The sequence below is a fragment of the Centruroides vittatus genome, unplaced genomic scaffold (genome assembly GCF_030686945.1).
Source record: "Centruroides vittatus isolate TY-2023 unplaced genomic scaffold, ASM3068694v2 contig_400, whole genome shotgun sequence".
NCBI classification, from domain to species: domain Eukaryota; kingdom Metazoa; phylum Arthropoda; class Arachnida; order Scorpiones; family Buthidae; genus Centruroides; species Centruroides vittatus.
In genome coordinates this window covers 1,192,145-1,208,305 of record NW_027122215.1, presented here as the reverse complement: position 1 = coordinate 1,208,305, position 16,161 = coordinate 1,192,145, and the positions used below count along the sequence as shown (strand labels likewise).

The window sequence follows — 16,161 nt, the reverse complement described above, 5'->3', positions numbered from 1 at the left end:
GCTTTGGCAATGTAATTTTATTTTCCCATTTTCTGCCTCATGCCGAATGCAAGCCTAATTAAACAGATATTTGTGACAAAGAACATTCAAACTAAACTTGACCAGTGAAAAGATGAGAATAAACTATATATTACTAGTTTGAATATCATTAATATATATTATTTTAGTACCTAGTGTACCAGGCATTATGGAGTATTTTATTGCTTGGCAGATTGCTAGCCTGCACTTCTACAAGAAAAAAATGCATGCAGTGTGCCAGGAGCTAGAGTTCACTTGTGACCTACATACAGAAAAGATTGCTCATCATTGAGCTAATGTAAGCTCAGAAATGTTTGAATATTTGAATTTTTAAAGATTTTTCTTTAAAACAAGTTCTATATAATAGTGATCAGTTAAACCAAAGATTTTCAACTTATTTTTGTCATACAACCCTTTTCACCTTAATAAAAAATGTTGGAACCCTGCATATATCAATGAATTAAAGCCATGGTTCCCAATTAATGGTACACGTACCCCTGGGGGTACGCGAAATTGCATGAAGAGGTTCGCGCGGCAATCTAAAATCGGTTGATTTAAAATTGAAATGCATGAGATGAAGCAATCAAAAAACTAATGGATGGACCATCAAAAATTCGGCAATTTACAACATGATGTCAAATGCAAAAATTTGTTTATTTATAACTAAAAATATTCTCGAAATTTCATCAAAAAAATGCATTTGTGACAATACCTAATTGAAATTCTTACGCAAGAAACAACAATTGTACAATTAACACAATTTGTGTTTGCGAAATTAATTTTAAAAATTTTTGTTGCTGTTATTTCTCGCGTGCGACAACGCGACTTCTCACAGGGTATAATGAGACTTCACAGAGTTTAATAATCAGTTGCAACATCTCGCTTCTAAATTGGACTAGAATCGATCTTTTTCTTGAAATAAAAAAAAATTATTGGGAGAAAAGAATTGATTCTCGTCGGAATAAGATATTTTCTTGCAGTAAAATGTAGCTTATGTCCATCTCCAACAGGTAAGCTATCTCTGTGCCAAATTTTATTAAAACCTGTTCAGCGATTTAGACGTGAAAAGGTGACAGACAGACAGGCAGAATTACCTTCGAATTTATAATATTAGTATAAATTAATATGAATTTCTGCTATAAGGGGTACGCAAGTTTGGGCTCTTTCTTGAAGTGGTACGCAGGAAAAACTAATTGGGAACCACTGAATTAAAGCATACTAGGTAGCCACTTTACGTTAAAACCGAAAACAAAACTACAATTAAAAATAAAATCAAAATTAATTAATTAAAACTGAAATCAAATCAATTGAAAATTAAAACATTGTTTTTAAAAATCTTTTAAAAAGTTGTTTTGAAATATTCAAATTGTAAATCAAATTTATTTTTAAATTTACATTAATTGCATGCAGTAGTGAAAGATCATTTTGCTTCAATATATATACAGATTTAATGATTGTATTTTTATTAATACGTTCGATCCTTTTTAAGGTTATGATTTTTTGAATGATTTTCTAGCTGTATTTTTACTGTTTTTATGGTTTCCATTACTTTGTCAAACATTATATCATGATTTCAATTTATTTTGTTACCAGTAAATTGTTTCCCACTGTTTATAAAGCTATAAATAACTTTAGCATGTATAGTCTTTGATCGAGTTCTTGCATCGTCATACAAGGACTTTATCCGAGACTACAACAATTACACCTCACATCCCAAATCTGCATTCATACATCACTAGACTCAACGGATTTTATTGTGGAACCCCAAGTTTTTATTGATTTGGGAACCTGTTGGGAATCCATGTTAAACAAATCTCATCTTATTGATATATTTTTTATTACGCTTTCTTGTAAAATTAAATGGTTTTATTTGCTCAATTGCTTCAGAAGATGGAATATTAATTCTGAAAACATTTAAGTCATAAATGAAACTGTTTTATGAAATGAAATGAAGTTTTATTTAGATATTTATTTTTATAAAAATAGCAGCATTTTTAAAATATTAATTGATATAACTAATTAATTTGTATTTCTTTCACAATGAAAATCGTAAATATAAACATTGCTCGAGTTTCATTCTGTTAGTTATATACAATTAATATTTAAGAATTAAATTGTTGTAATAATTCATTTCCCTCAAAAGAAAATGATTGAAAATTCATGCACAGTATGTGTAAATAATAGTTAAGAAAAAGTAAGTTGTAAACACCATGAAAAATTTTTAGCAGCAATAAACTATTTGTTTAGTTAATGCAAACATTTTTGGCCATTTTAAACCAAAAAACGTTTGCATTAACTAAAATGGCAGCCAACCAAAAATCAAATTCAACAAACTTGCTGATAAAAGGTCTTCACGGTATTTATTTTGTTGTATTTTTATATGGCAATTTAATACGATTCAATGAGCAAATTGTAATTTCTGCTGATTAAGAGCAATTTTTGTATAGCAGTTTATAACTTAATATAAAGACGGTTTAGACGAAGCAAAAAATATTAAATAACTACAGTTTTCCCTATCATTTAATCTCTGGTTTCACCAGAAAAATAAACTAAAATGATGATCTAATTATTTATAAATTTTTTTTCTAATATAAAAATTGACTAATTAAATCCATATTATTCTATAGAATTTTAATGTATGCTTAACCAAATAATAATACTACTAAATGCATATATATATGTTATATAGAAAGTAGGGTAGGCATTTGTTAGTCTAATTACTAACTACTTTGAAGAAAAATTTATCACATTAAAAATTTAATTTATTTTAATTTTAAATTATTAATTTAAAAATATGATTTATAATTAATAAGCCAAGAGAAAAATATTTAGTAATTTCTAATTTATCTCAGACAATTTTTTTTTGATAAAATATCAGAAATTCAAATTGAAAGCTGTATAAAATATCTTTTCATTTGTATTTTGGTAGAATCAGAAATTTTTAAAAGTAATCTAAACAATATTTTTATTAATAGAATAATTTTATAGAAGTTTAAAGAATAAATTTTATCATTTCTTATGTTGATTTTTTTTATAGATGCTTACAATTTAATTTATAGTGTAATAATAATAAAAAATATTCACATAGAATAGCAAAAAAGTTTCTATTTTATAACTTGAATAATATTTTTGAACTTTTTAAATTCTCTCTCGTTAAAGTGCTGTTATTGATTCGAACTTTTGATTCTATGATTAATGGGTGTAGTATGAAATGTAAATATTTGATAATATAACTGTGTAAAAATATTGTTTGGTGAATACTGTTGTTTCTATCTATATTTTATGCTTTCAGCGGTAATTATTACACCAGAATAAAGTAAATATTTTACAACTATCTACAAGTCTGAATAATAAGTATACAGTTCCAGGGATCAGGAGCGGAACTGGAAGCAGGAAACCCCAATAAATTTATGTTTTATCAGTTCACTTGGCAAGCTTATTAACTTGCTTTTGTAAAGTCCATTGAATATTTGTTCTCCTGATATTAATTTAGCTAGTAGATGTTTTTAGTTTTAATTTTCTTCATAATTGTGAATTTTCTTGTAGTTGTAATATCATCAGCTTAAAATTTGTATATTATATTTAGAAAAGTGACATTTTTTGTTAAGAAACTGAGTGGATTTACCCTTTGAACAGTAAATATTTCTCCATTTTTTCTTTCAAAAATTATAAATTTTTTAACATAGTGATATCATAAATATACATAATTAATAGCTATAAATTTATCTAGAAAAACATTTAATTAGTTAATTTATTTAATATGATAATTTATATATTAATTATAATGAAATAGATAATATAATTTACTTTTTATTGTGGCAATGTAACCTTATTAATGTTGATATTGTTAATATTTTTTTCTGTAAATTTAAATAATTATTATTAGTTTATTAATTACTGAACACTAAAATTTGTTTTATTAGGATATATTAAATTTTTTTGTTAATACATGGTGTAAAAATTATAAAAAAATAAATATATTTTAATTAAAATAATCATTTAAAACTCATTTATTTAAAAATTTTCAACAGTTCTGGAATGAAATTGTTTTGAATATTAAATGCAAAAATTCTAAAAATTGAATTAAATATTCAAATTAATTTAAAGCGAATTTTTGGGAAATATTTAATAAATAAATTCGAAGTTTATGTAAATACAATAAATTTTTGCAGTTATTAATATTTTTATGCATTTTTTTTCTTTACATTTGTAAAATTACATTTTTTTAAAAACAAATTCTGTTGATAAATTATTCATTTCAGATAAATTACGTGTTTAAATTTTTAAAAATTTGAATAAAATTTAATCTTTATTCTCTTAAGTGATATAGAACTAGAATATTCTTATGTTGATCAAATGTAGAACAAGCTCTGTATTCAATACTTATCTTTCTAATATATTGTGTTTCTATAAATGTATCATAATTTACACAGAAAGAATAATTGTAACATATTTGTTTGTTATGATATATAAATATATACTTTGAAATAAATAGTTGTATTTGAAAACATTTAATTCTTGTTAAAAAAATAATTCTTTTAAAAATAAATAGCTTTATTATAATGTCACTATCCCAATATAAGTGTAAATATCTGGATAAGATAGATGAAAATAGTTATTTGAGCAATATTATACAGGAGAAGGTTCATTTTTGTATGTAAAATGTATAGTTATATTGCTCAAATGCTGTAGAAATATATATATATATAAAGCATTTTAGTTTTAAGGATTTCCATACTGTTTTCCAGAATGTCTTAGAAACGAGCATATCATCTGGACGAATATAAAGTGACCAGATATTTATAATTACAGTAAGACCCCGCTAAGGCCGTGACTCCACTAGCCATAAAAGGGCCGTAAAACCCCTCGCCGTAAAAGCTAATCATGTGACCATGATATTTTACGCCTGAGCAGGTCGTAAAACCAACATAAAAGCGAGTTGAGCAGTGTTCAACTTTCGAAGTGAATACGACCGTAAACCGGTACCATCCACCAATCAGAAGTCAATTAAATCTAGGTCATCGTGACACGGTGCGAAAATGGCAGAAAACGAGCTTTTGTGTACGTTCTCTCGTGGCTACTCTAGAAGATCTGGAAAGATTTATCAAAAACATCCGAAAGTATTCATGTATCTACGACAAGAGGTATCCCGATTATAATAATGGATCCCTAAAACACGCGATATGAACGGCCAAAGGAAAATCCATCAATTTAGAGGAGTATATAATAAAAAAGCTAAGCTTATAAGTGCTGTATATTATCTTAATAATATAATAATAAAAGTCAATATATGAAAGTAAAGATATTACTTTTACTACATTTGTAATTATAGTACAGAAAAAACTCGTAGAATATAATTATTGTCTTTATATCGATATATCACGTATACACGGTAATAGTACCGTTGCCGTAAAAAAGCTTCGCTAGCCGGACCTCCATTGCAATCCGAGCGCAAACGCAAATAGGTCACGTGATTAAAAGCTTTTACGGCGAGGAGTTTTACGGCTGTTTTTGCGCTAGTGGAGTCGCGGCCTTAATGCTGATTTGATATAACACAGTCTGCTCAAAGCCTAAAAATAGCTCAAAATTTACACTGATTCAAATTATAATGGCATTTTATTTATTTGTATATAATACAATTATTTACAAACATGAACAAATCAGCAAAAGATGGCAATTTGTCATAGTGCTGTGCTTCCCTTAAATATATGTTTGTTTTGTGCAATTTTGGAAAAATATAACATCATGGATGCCATAGGAAATATCGACTTCTCTTCACAAGAATTAACTGACAAATGCATGAACGGAGTATGGAAGAAGGTATTGCCGGAGGTATTTAAGAATTCTCAACGAGAAGAGCCTATCGCTGTATCTTTAGGTTGACAAAATTGTCAACCTTATTGATACAGGACTAGGAGATGTAGACGAGCAGGATATTGAGGAGTTACTGCAGGTTTCTGGCAAGTGCCTTACCAATGACAACCTTCAAGAACTGGCAGAACAAGGAATTTGTGTAGATCTGAAAAATAGTGATTCTGAAAACGAAGAACCCAAAGAATTTCTCTACAGATTTCTTTAGTAAAAGTTTGGTAATGATAACCGAAATCGTTGATCAAATTGTAGCGAATGATCCAGATTTTGACAGGAGTACAAAAGCAAAATGATGCATTTTGGATGCAATCTTCTGCAACCGACATTTTCATTTCTAGTTAATAGTTAATTTAAGCAAACAGATGGAATAACTTTATTCCCAGGACCATAATCTGGTCATCGTCTCTCATCTCTGAGGAATGGTGTCTACATCATAAGCCAGTCACTGATTAGCCAATCAGCGATCGGCTCTTAAATACAGTATAATCTCTGAATAGCAGACACCATTTGGACCAAGATGTTGGGCTGCTATTTAGGGGTAAATGTAATAGATGTTCTGTTTGAAGGGTCTAGGGATTGTAAAAGTAGAGGTTAAGTAGAGATGTCCACTATTCAGGAGTGTCCTTTAATGGAGGTTTCATTGTAATTTGTAAAATAATAAAATAATCATTTATAAATTATTTTTCAATCATTATTTATAAATGTTTTAATTTTCTCAATTTCTGTAGTTTTTTATATTATTTTTAAGTTAAAAAAATGTTTTCTAAAATTCTAATTTATGTTTCTATGTTAATCAAATTTTATCAAGAAGTTTCTTATAAGTAATCATTATTTTAGTGCTGTTACTCCAATGGAATGTGATATTCCAGCAGAAAATGCTGAGCAAAGCAATAACAACACAGAAACAGAAGATTTTGTTTTAAACTTATCAGAAACTGCCACACAAAATGCAACAGATGAAAATAAAATTCCAGAAGATGACAAAGAATTATTTGAAGATGAACACAATAGTGATGTATCAATGCAAGCACAAGAAGTAAATTTTTATTTTCAAAATATATCATTTGAAAGTGCTTTTTTTATTAAGTCTTCTATTACAGGATGCCGAGAAAATGAAAGCTCCTATTTGTCCTGAATTATTACAACCTAATTATTCCTGTAAAGGTATTTTTTCAAATTTTTTTGCATTATATCCAGTGTTATGACATTATATTGAAAACTGTAATATACCTATTTTATAAAACTGAAAATTTAAAAGTTAAAGATTAATTTATAGGATTTACATATTCTCTGATCACTTATTTAAATACAGCAATAACAATATGAATTTTTCAAAAGAAACAGAAGAATAAATGACTAGAATAAAGTTACTAATAAGACAAAATATTTCAGAAAAATAATTTAATCCAAAATTTTTCTTAACAGGGTAGAAGTTTTATTCTATAATTTTATTTTAAAATTTAATCATAACATAATAAATTCTTACATTAGAATGCAGTATTCCTTGTATATCTCTGGTGATGCATTTCAAACTTCTCTGCAGATGGTTGAAATTGTGGCTAATATCGAACACTACATGTTCTCTAATATACATACATACATACAATACCTATTATATAGTTTAATTTAAAACTTACACAGTCATATTAAGCAAGCTTTATAAAGCACTGCACAGTATTTGTAGCAATACTGCAAGCATGGATATTGCTTACATTATGTTGTGGATGCTGTAGGATGACTGTAAGTGGGAGATTAGGGAGACAGTTGACAAAGGAAAATTCTTGACAATGTCCAGGTGGGCACAAGTGAAATTTATAAGTGTCTAATTTTTAAATTATATTTATTTAATATTTTCTTACTGTAGATAACTGAAACCACAGTTGATGAAACAGCAGTTAAGGGGATATATTTCATAAATAGTTTAAAGTAAATACAGGAAATTTGTTATTTATAAATCAAAATTATTAATGCTAAACAAACCACTGGATTATTTATTGGGCTGTAACAAGGCCTTGTACAGCCTGTGAAATAATTAGGTTGATGTATATGTTATCAAAATTATTTAAGTTACCTTGAAGTGGATTATTGTAATTTTTCATTAAAAATATTTATTTTATTTTATTTTTTTGCTATTTTTCTTTTTGTTAGTAATACAATTTTAATAATATGTTAATAACCAAAGTTTTTCCAATAAATTTGTTTATTGACATCTGTTGTTATTTCATTCAGTTTTATATCTTTTAAATAAAACAGTAGATATATATTTTCATATATAGCATGGTCATAAAATCTTTTTCTTATATAAAATTTTATTTTTCAAAATCTGTCAACTTTAACAGTGTTTCATTTGCATCAAAAGATAAAAGGAACATTTAAATTATTTTTTGTTTTTCTTTTCTGATGTTTACCTTTTTTCCCCATCACCTTTTACTTCTTTGCTGAATCAACAATAATAGTTAGTGTGTACCTGGATATGTTGGTGCTTTTTGTGGCATCTCAACTGAACAAGTTGGTGATTTTCTAACAAAATGGTGCATCATCACCTTGAGTTTGAGACTTCCTCAATGCCACATTTTCTGATAGACATGACAATCCAATATCCTTGCCACCATGACCACCAGACATAATAGATGCTATTGCTTCTTTCTGTCTCTGCAGAGATGTTGAAGGAAACTTGGGAAAAAATTGAATATCAGTTAGATGTACTCAGGGTTACAAAGGGTTTACATGAAGTTTATTAGCATGTCAATGAAAAACTTTATATTTGATATCTTGTCTTACATTTTGGTAAAATCTGTTTATTGTATCTGTGATAGTTGTTGTTTAATAAAATTTTATAATAAGGTAAAAACTCTATTCTTACTCTGTATATCAATATCTTAGATTTTTATCAAGTGGTAGTCTCTTTAATCCGAATAACGGTAGGCAGCCTTGTTAATGAAACCGTTGATCAGGATTTAATAGCTCTTATAGAATTCGCCTATAAAAACAATTATTTTGAAGTTTATAATGAATTTTACAGACAAACAGATGGGGTCAGTATGGGGTCAAAAATGGGGCCAAAGCTGGCTGAATTAGTAATAAAAGATATAGATAATAATATACAAAATATTCCAGGCGTGAAAAGAGTAATGAGATATGTAGATGATTACTTATTAATTTTTAACAACCAGATAACCAATGAAAAAATAATTTTTGATAAAATAAATAGCATAAACCAATATATAAAATTTGATATAGAATTAGAAAAATATAATAAAATTAACTTTTTAGATATAACTATAATAAAAGAAAAAGAAAATTTCTCATTTAAAACATACAAAAAACCATCGAACGTAAACAAAACAATCAGTTATTATTCCTGCATCCCAGATACCATTAAAAAGAATACATATATAATGGAAATATAATAGAATAATGGAAATATAATGGAAATATAAAGAAAATATATACAAGAACGAGTCAACAAAGCGAGTGTCAAACTGAATTAAAAAAATTAAATTATAAATACATACTTAATAACTACCCAAAACATCTATTAAATAGTTGGCAAACACAATATTACAAACATAGATTTAATATTAAAAACAAGAAAGACACCAACCATAAACCTTTCCCTTATATAACTAAACATATTTTTGAAAAGTGCTCTAAATCCCTAAAAAATGACAATATTACTTTGGCCCCATTGTTGACAAACAAAATATCGCAACAAATCTTTAGGGTTACAAAACAAAGTAATAGTAATATATGGAAAAAAACGGGGGTAGTTTACAAAATCAACTGCAATTGTCAACACCCGAAATATTACATAGGAGAAACAGGGCGTACGTTAGAATCACGGATCAAAGAACATGAGGCTGCAATCTGGTTGAAACATAATACCTCCCCATGGTTTAACCACATAATAAACAATAATTGCCAAATAGTTAAAAATAACACCAAAATTTTACATTCCAAAAAAAATATATATAAACGAAAATTTAAAGAACACGTAGAAATAATAAAACATAACAATAATAATGATTTAGTAAATCTGTCAAATGGGATGCAAATCGACCAGCAGTTGTATTACGTAATAGAGGGCGCAACAGGCTAATAGTTTATGAAAGTGTTATTGTAGAAGTATGAAAATTGTACTGTGGAATTGTAAAAAGTAGTGCTTGTTGAATTATTTTGAAAGTGTTTATGGAACTACTTTGAGAGAGTTTGGAATATTTTTAAAGAAAGCCAGTACGTACGTATTTTTATAAAAAACTTTGTATAAAATATATGGAATTTTTAAACTAGTTTTTAAAATAATTTTATACTTACTTGTAGTATTACTGTAGATACACTGGTGTAAGGGAAATAAACAATATTGTCAAAACGGATATGTAAACAGAACTCGGAGAGTGCTGTATGGGTGTTGGGGAGTATATGAAGAACTTAAAGGTACTGGGGAAAGTTTTTAAGAGTTTTATTGTTTCTTACTCGCGTCACTTATGTTAATAAAAAACCTCTGTTTTTTGTAGCACTGAGGAGGGATCAGGAGTGTTAACACTGATCCGAAATGCATATGTTAAAAAGCCAATAAAGGAGTTATTAAACCTGTTTAGCTGTGAGACAGTCTACCGTTATTCGGATTAAAGAGACTACCACTTGATAAACATAAAATACAGTTACTAAAGAAAATTATTTAATAATCTTAGATTTTTTTAAACATCTTTATTTATAGTAATTTGTCTTAAAATAACATTATGTTTACAGGCATTTATTACTACACACAAAAAATATTTATCTTGAATAAACTGCTGATTCAAGAAAATTGTATGGCCTCATGTGGTCTGTACACTCAAAGAAAATGTTTAGTAATATTTTTGTTATATGATCACATGATGTTGTTATCATCAATTACATAATTAGAAATAATTTTATTCTTTTACTTTTGCTTTTAGTACATTTGTTTAATGTCAAAATTGATCAAATCCCAAAATTATTAAATATGTTTTTCCTTACATCACTTGTATGACAAACAGACACATATGTATATACAGAAAAAATATTTCTATTCGACTATACATACATAGATGAGTCTAGCTGATTTGTCTATTCACACGCTGTATGAGGCAATAACAGTTCCACTGGTGAAGTCGACCTTTCTTTGTAGGCTACCATTCGTTGCATAATGTGAAATAGTTAAAAAGTTTTCTAGCGGTGGCACAGCATAATTAAAATTAAAAAATTACATTTAATAAAAATTGCTGGGACCAATATGACTTTACAGAAAAAATATTTCTATTCGACTATACGCTAGAGGACTTTTTAACTATTTTACATTATGTGGCGAATGGTAGCATACAAAGAAAGGTCGACTTCACCAGTGGAACTGTTATTGCCTCGTACAGTGTGTGAAGGGACAAATCAGCTAGACTCATTTATGTATGTATAGTCGAATAGAAATATTTTTTCTGTAAAGTCATATTGGTCCTGGCAATTTTTATTAGACACATATGTATGTTTGTGTGAGTGTTCTTTCTTATATTTATAAAATTGGATTTTCTCTTAGCTGTTTTCAAAACAAATTTAAGTACAAAATATTTTTGAAATATCTCAATGGATTAATTAGATTAATTACTTGTTATTTGCATTACAACAAATATATCAATGTCAAAGATATTAAAAATAAATAATAATATATGTTCTAATAGACTTTTGCCTAAGACAATATAAAGCAGGAATTACAAGTTTTTATTAAATTGTAAAATATGTTTGAAGAAGCTTGAAAAAAGATCAAGTGAAAATATTTAGATTTAGAATTAGTGTTTTTATTTCAGCAGCATTGCTATAACAAGTTGCTTTTAATAGACAAGAATCCAATGTTTTTATAATTTAGTTCAGATATATTGATTGATTTTATTTTATTTATTTATTTATTTTTTTTTGTATTTTGTTGGAAAGATTTTTTGGTTAAGTTTAAATAAAATTTGATTTCATCATTAAAATGAAAAACTTTTTAAAATATTTTATTTAAATGTTAGAATCTGACATCACTAAATTTTTGATGCATTACAAACAAAATGAATCAGTCTATCCTGCATGCTTATGTAAGATCTTTTCTATTTTCAGAAACTCAAACTGACATTGCAGTAAATAATAGCAGTAAATCTGTTGAAACTGAAACAACAAATCAGCAAGAAAAAGAAAAAGAAACAACTGAAGAAGTAACAAAGGAAAAAGTAGGTTATAATGAATATCTAATTAAAATTTGCAGAAATATTAGTGCAAACAAATCAGACTTACTGTATATAATATTATAAGAAGCTATATTTATTTAATTTATAAATGTTTTGAAATATTGTGATGATGGTGATCATCTTTGTACTTCAAATTAATTTGAATACCCTGCAGTTAAACATTTTCAAATACCAGTGTTTCTTCATTTGATTTAAGCTTATACCTAATGGAGAGCTATAGAATTAGCTTGAAAAAGTTAGTTGAAAAATATAATATGTTCTGGATTTAAAAGGTTTTATTTGTGTACTTTATAAAATAACAATTTCCTTTATTTTGAAAATATACAGTAACTTTATTTATATTAACTAGGACATTGTGTGACTTTGTCATATCATGACAGAATTGAGATGGAGTCAAAAAGAAAGAAGCAATCCTTGCAGTTGTTAGACACAGAAAAGACAATCCCTGTACCTGACAGTCACAAACAGGTGAACTTTACACTTGCTGCCACGAAAGAGGCATCTTTACATATGCTAGCCAAGAGAGAGGCAGTCCTTGTACTGACTAGCACACAGAGATGATCCTTGCCCATACCGACATGGATAAACAATTTAAGAACAAAGTAATTGATGGCAATGTTCACCAATGACGATGTGGATAAAACCACTGAACACTTGTAGTTGGTTGTGATTCCGTGCCTGCCAACAGGTTGGCTACATGGTGTTTTTCAGGTTTTATTCACATTAGTAACACCTTAATAGAGGGGACCAATTTCCCATAAAATACCTCCCAAGAGGTATTTCCTTTTGGAAAATTGCCCACATGTTGCAATAAAACCAAAACTAAAAGCAATCAATGCCAATTGCTTTGTTCTTGTATTCTGTTCATTTTTTGCATCTATTTTCTGTTAGGTGCATGTAATGCTGTTTTTTTATTTGACCCCTAAATTCTATTAGGTGTGCTCAAGGAGCATGGACATTGTCACTTTGACCTCGCTTTATATTGATAATGAAATCATGGACCATTGTTTTCTACTTCTACATTTATTTCATTTCTAGATTCTTCATCACAATCAATAGAAAATGGCAAAGTTTTATCGAAATTAGCTCATCAAATTTTGAGAAAAAACTCAGTTCTATAAGCCACATGTGTGTTTCAGACATCACACAACAAAGTTTCTCAATATTGCTTCGTCGTGCACGTTCGTGAAGAAACCTTATATCTCAAAAACAAAATTGTGGACCCCATTTTATTACATTTTTGGATTCCTCATCACAATTAATGGAAAATGGAAAAGTTTAATCAAAACCTATCGAACAGATTTTGAGAATGAACACAATTTTGTAAGCCACTTAGAAGAGGCTCTGCCACAAATATTTATTGCATTCAAAAGTATTTAATTTCTCAAACTTTAATTTGATATTGCTTACTTCATTTTGTTTATTTCTTTGTATTTTTCAAAATTTTCAAACATTTATTGCTATAATTTTTATTAGTTAGTTATTAGGATTGTTAATACATATATTGTAGTTTTCAAATTTAAAAATTTGATTTTTTTAAAACTATTATTTGTATCTTTTTGTTTGTTAAGATGTGTTTTGCTAATTTGTGTTTGTTAGGATTGTGTACAGTGAATTTAAAAGAATGGAACATTTTTTGATTTTGAAAACTTAGATTATGTTCTGAAAGAAACCACATGACATATTTTTAGAGTTTTGAATTCTTAAGGAGAGTAAATTTATGTTCTTTGGTTATTGTTGTCATACTCAACTCTGAAGAACATCACACATTCTTCTTGAATTTATAGTCATTTGTATAAAAACAGTAGCTAAAAATTTATTTACAGTCTTGCAGTCACTGAGATTCAAAAGTTCTAGTAGAAGAGGAAACAAGAGGAACAAAATGTTGCTAATAGAATTTTGCTTTGATTATTGCATGAAAATTTTGTTATATTTGTGCAGATGATCTGCCTAGTGTGAAGAAGATTTTTAGAACATGTTCTAACCATGAAGAGCTTTGTTCGTCTGCTAACTTTGTAGAACTTAGAAACTGAACAAATTGAATTTAACCTGAATTTTTCTAGAATAGCTGTGTTCAAGAAACTTAACTATGTCCAATTACAATAATAGTTAGAATATGTAATATGTCTGAAATATATCAGAATGCTAAAGGTGGTCTATTTGGCAGTAACTGAGAGTTGTAGATGTAGTATATAGCATGTGACCTAATATATTTGTTTCTAATGGTTCAGCAACCCAAATGTTTATAATATAAAATTATGCATTATTGATAATAACTTCTGTGTGTGAAATGTAACATTGAGTACATTTCTGTTAAGAGCAATTCAGACCAATTTCAATTTGTAACAAATAACTTACTTCAATTTCAGTTTTTATTATTGAAATTTAACTCTAAAGTTAAATTTCAATAATAAAAACTGAAATTGAATTATAAATATGTAAGACTGACGATTGTAAATAAAACAGACTGTTTCAGAATTATACAGGAATGTATTTTACTTTGAAAAATATTACAAATTTTTTTATGAACTTAATGAACCCTTTAATTATTATGCCTTTGTGTTCTTTCTATCATAATTTAAAATTTACTTTTGTATACTAGTACTTTTTTATATATTAACAGGTGAACTAAATAAAAAACATTATTTCTGATCTGTAAGACTAAATATCTGCATCCATAGTTTCCAGTATAATAAGTCCTGTTAATATATAAAAAAGTACTAGTATACAAAAATAAATTTTAAATTAATGTACCCTTTTTTGTACTTTTCAGATTGTAAGATTTTGTCAGTTTCATTTTGTATATATACAAGAAAAAAAATTTTTTTTAATTATTTATTGATCCACTTGTGCCAAAATTTATCTGTTATTTATTGTTACATATGATTATCAAGCTTTGAATAAACAAGGAAATATTTTTAAAACCATTTCAACTTAAATCACTATGACCTTATATAAAATATTTATTTTGATGTTATTAAAAATAGAAGAGAGAAATAAATTTCATATACACACATTCTTTAATCTTAATTTTATTATTGTATACAGGCACAATGAAGTGACATTTTTCTCAACACTAGGCTAGTTGAATCTTTTATTTAATTTTATTACTAAATGACAATAATAATTATAAGAGAAAAACTTGTTAAAAATTTTCAGTACTTAACAGATGCATCTATTGTGCCTAATTCTTAGAGAATATTTTAGTAATGCAAGTATTACAAGTATTTCTGTGGAAGGTAATATCATTGCACAACCCATTAAAATTTTAACATGACCCAATATTGGGTTGAAATTCATAGTTTGAGAAATGCTGGTATATAGTATAGATGTACATTTAGTAACTAAGAGTTGAATATAAATGACTAGATTGAATATAGGTATTTTATTAGAGGCTAGACTGAAAATGCATAATCAAATTTATTTGAACACTTTGTCAAAAATTTCATCTTAAAAACTTAAATGTAACCATCCAAGCTTTTATTACCAATGCTAAGTGAATCATAAAATTCTTATAATAATTTACACACATCTTCAGGTCCATGCAGTTGGAAGAGTATTATTCCATTTGTGTAACTATGTTTATTATAATTTAATGAATTTATTTAATATTGGTAATGAATACAAAGAATATCAAAAACATTATAAAAATAAAATTGATTGCTTTATTAAATTATTTTCCAGTGATGGAATGTATGATGTATCAAATGGATTATCCTATTGATATAAATTTCTGTTTAAAAAAAATAATAAAACTAAAAATTTGCTGTTATAAATTACATAAAATTTTTCAGATTAAATTTTTTCCATTATAATTCTTTTTATGTATATATATTTTCATAGTAATAATAGTAATTTTTAATTAATATATCTGTGAGATAAAACTTTTATTTTATTCAGTTGTTCCAGAAATAGTAATTAAAAACACAAATAATGGAAATTTATTATTTTGCAAACGTTTTTTACATACAAATTACATACGTACAAACATACATAAACATTTAAACCCGATAGTTAAATATTAAAGCCAAACAAT

At 27.1% G+C, this 16,161-nt stretch overlaps 1 protein-coding gene and 1 long non-coding RNA gene across 3 annotated transcripts in view; one reads left to right on the top strand and one right to left on the bottom strand.

Moving 5' to 3' along the window:
* The window catches only part of LOC136976413 (uncharacterized), a 198,639-nt gene that overhangs the window by 73,614 nt on the left and 108,864 nt on the right, over positions 1-16,161 (bottom strand). The window lies entirely within an intron of this gene.
* The window catches only part of LOC136976395 (TP53-binding protein 1-like), a 112,051-nt gene that overhangs the window by 66,184 nt on the left and 29,706 nt on the right, over positions 1-16,161 (top strand). Inside the window, exons 11-13 of the mRNA XM_067271654.1 lie at positions 6,727-6,925; positions 6,990-7,053; positions 11,998-12,107. Of these exons, the coding sequence (XP_067127755.1) occupies positions 6,727-6,925; positions 6,990-7,053; positions 11,998-12,107 (373 nt within the window). The remainder of the gene's footprint in view (positions 1-6,726; positions 6,926-6,989; positions 7,054-11,997; positions 12,108-16,161) is intronic.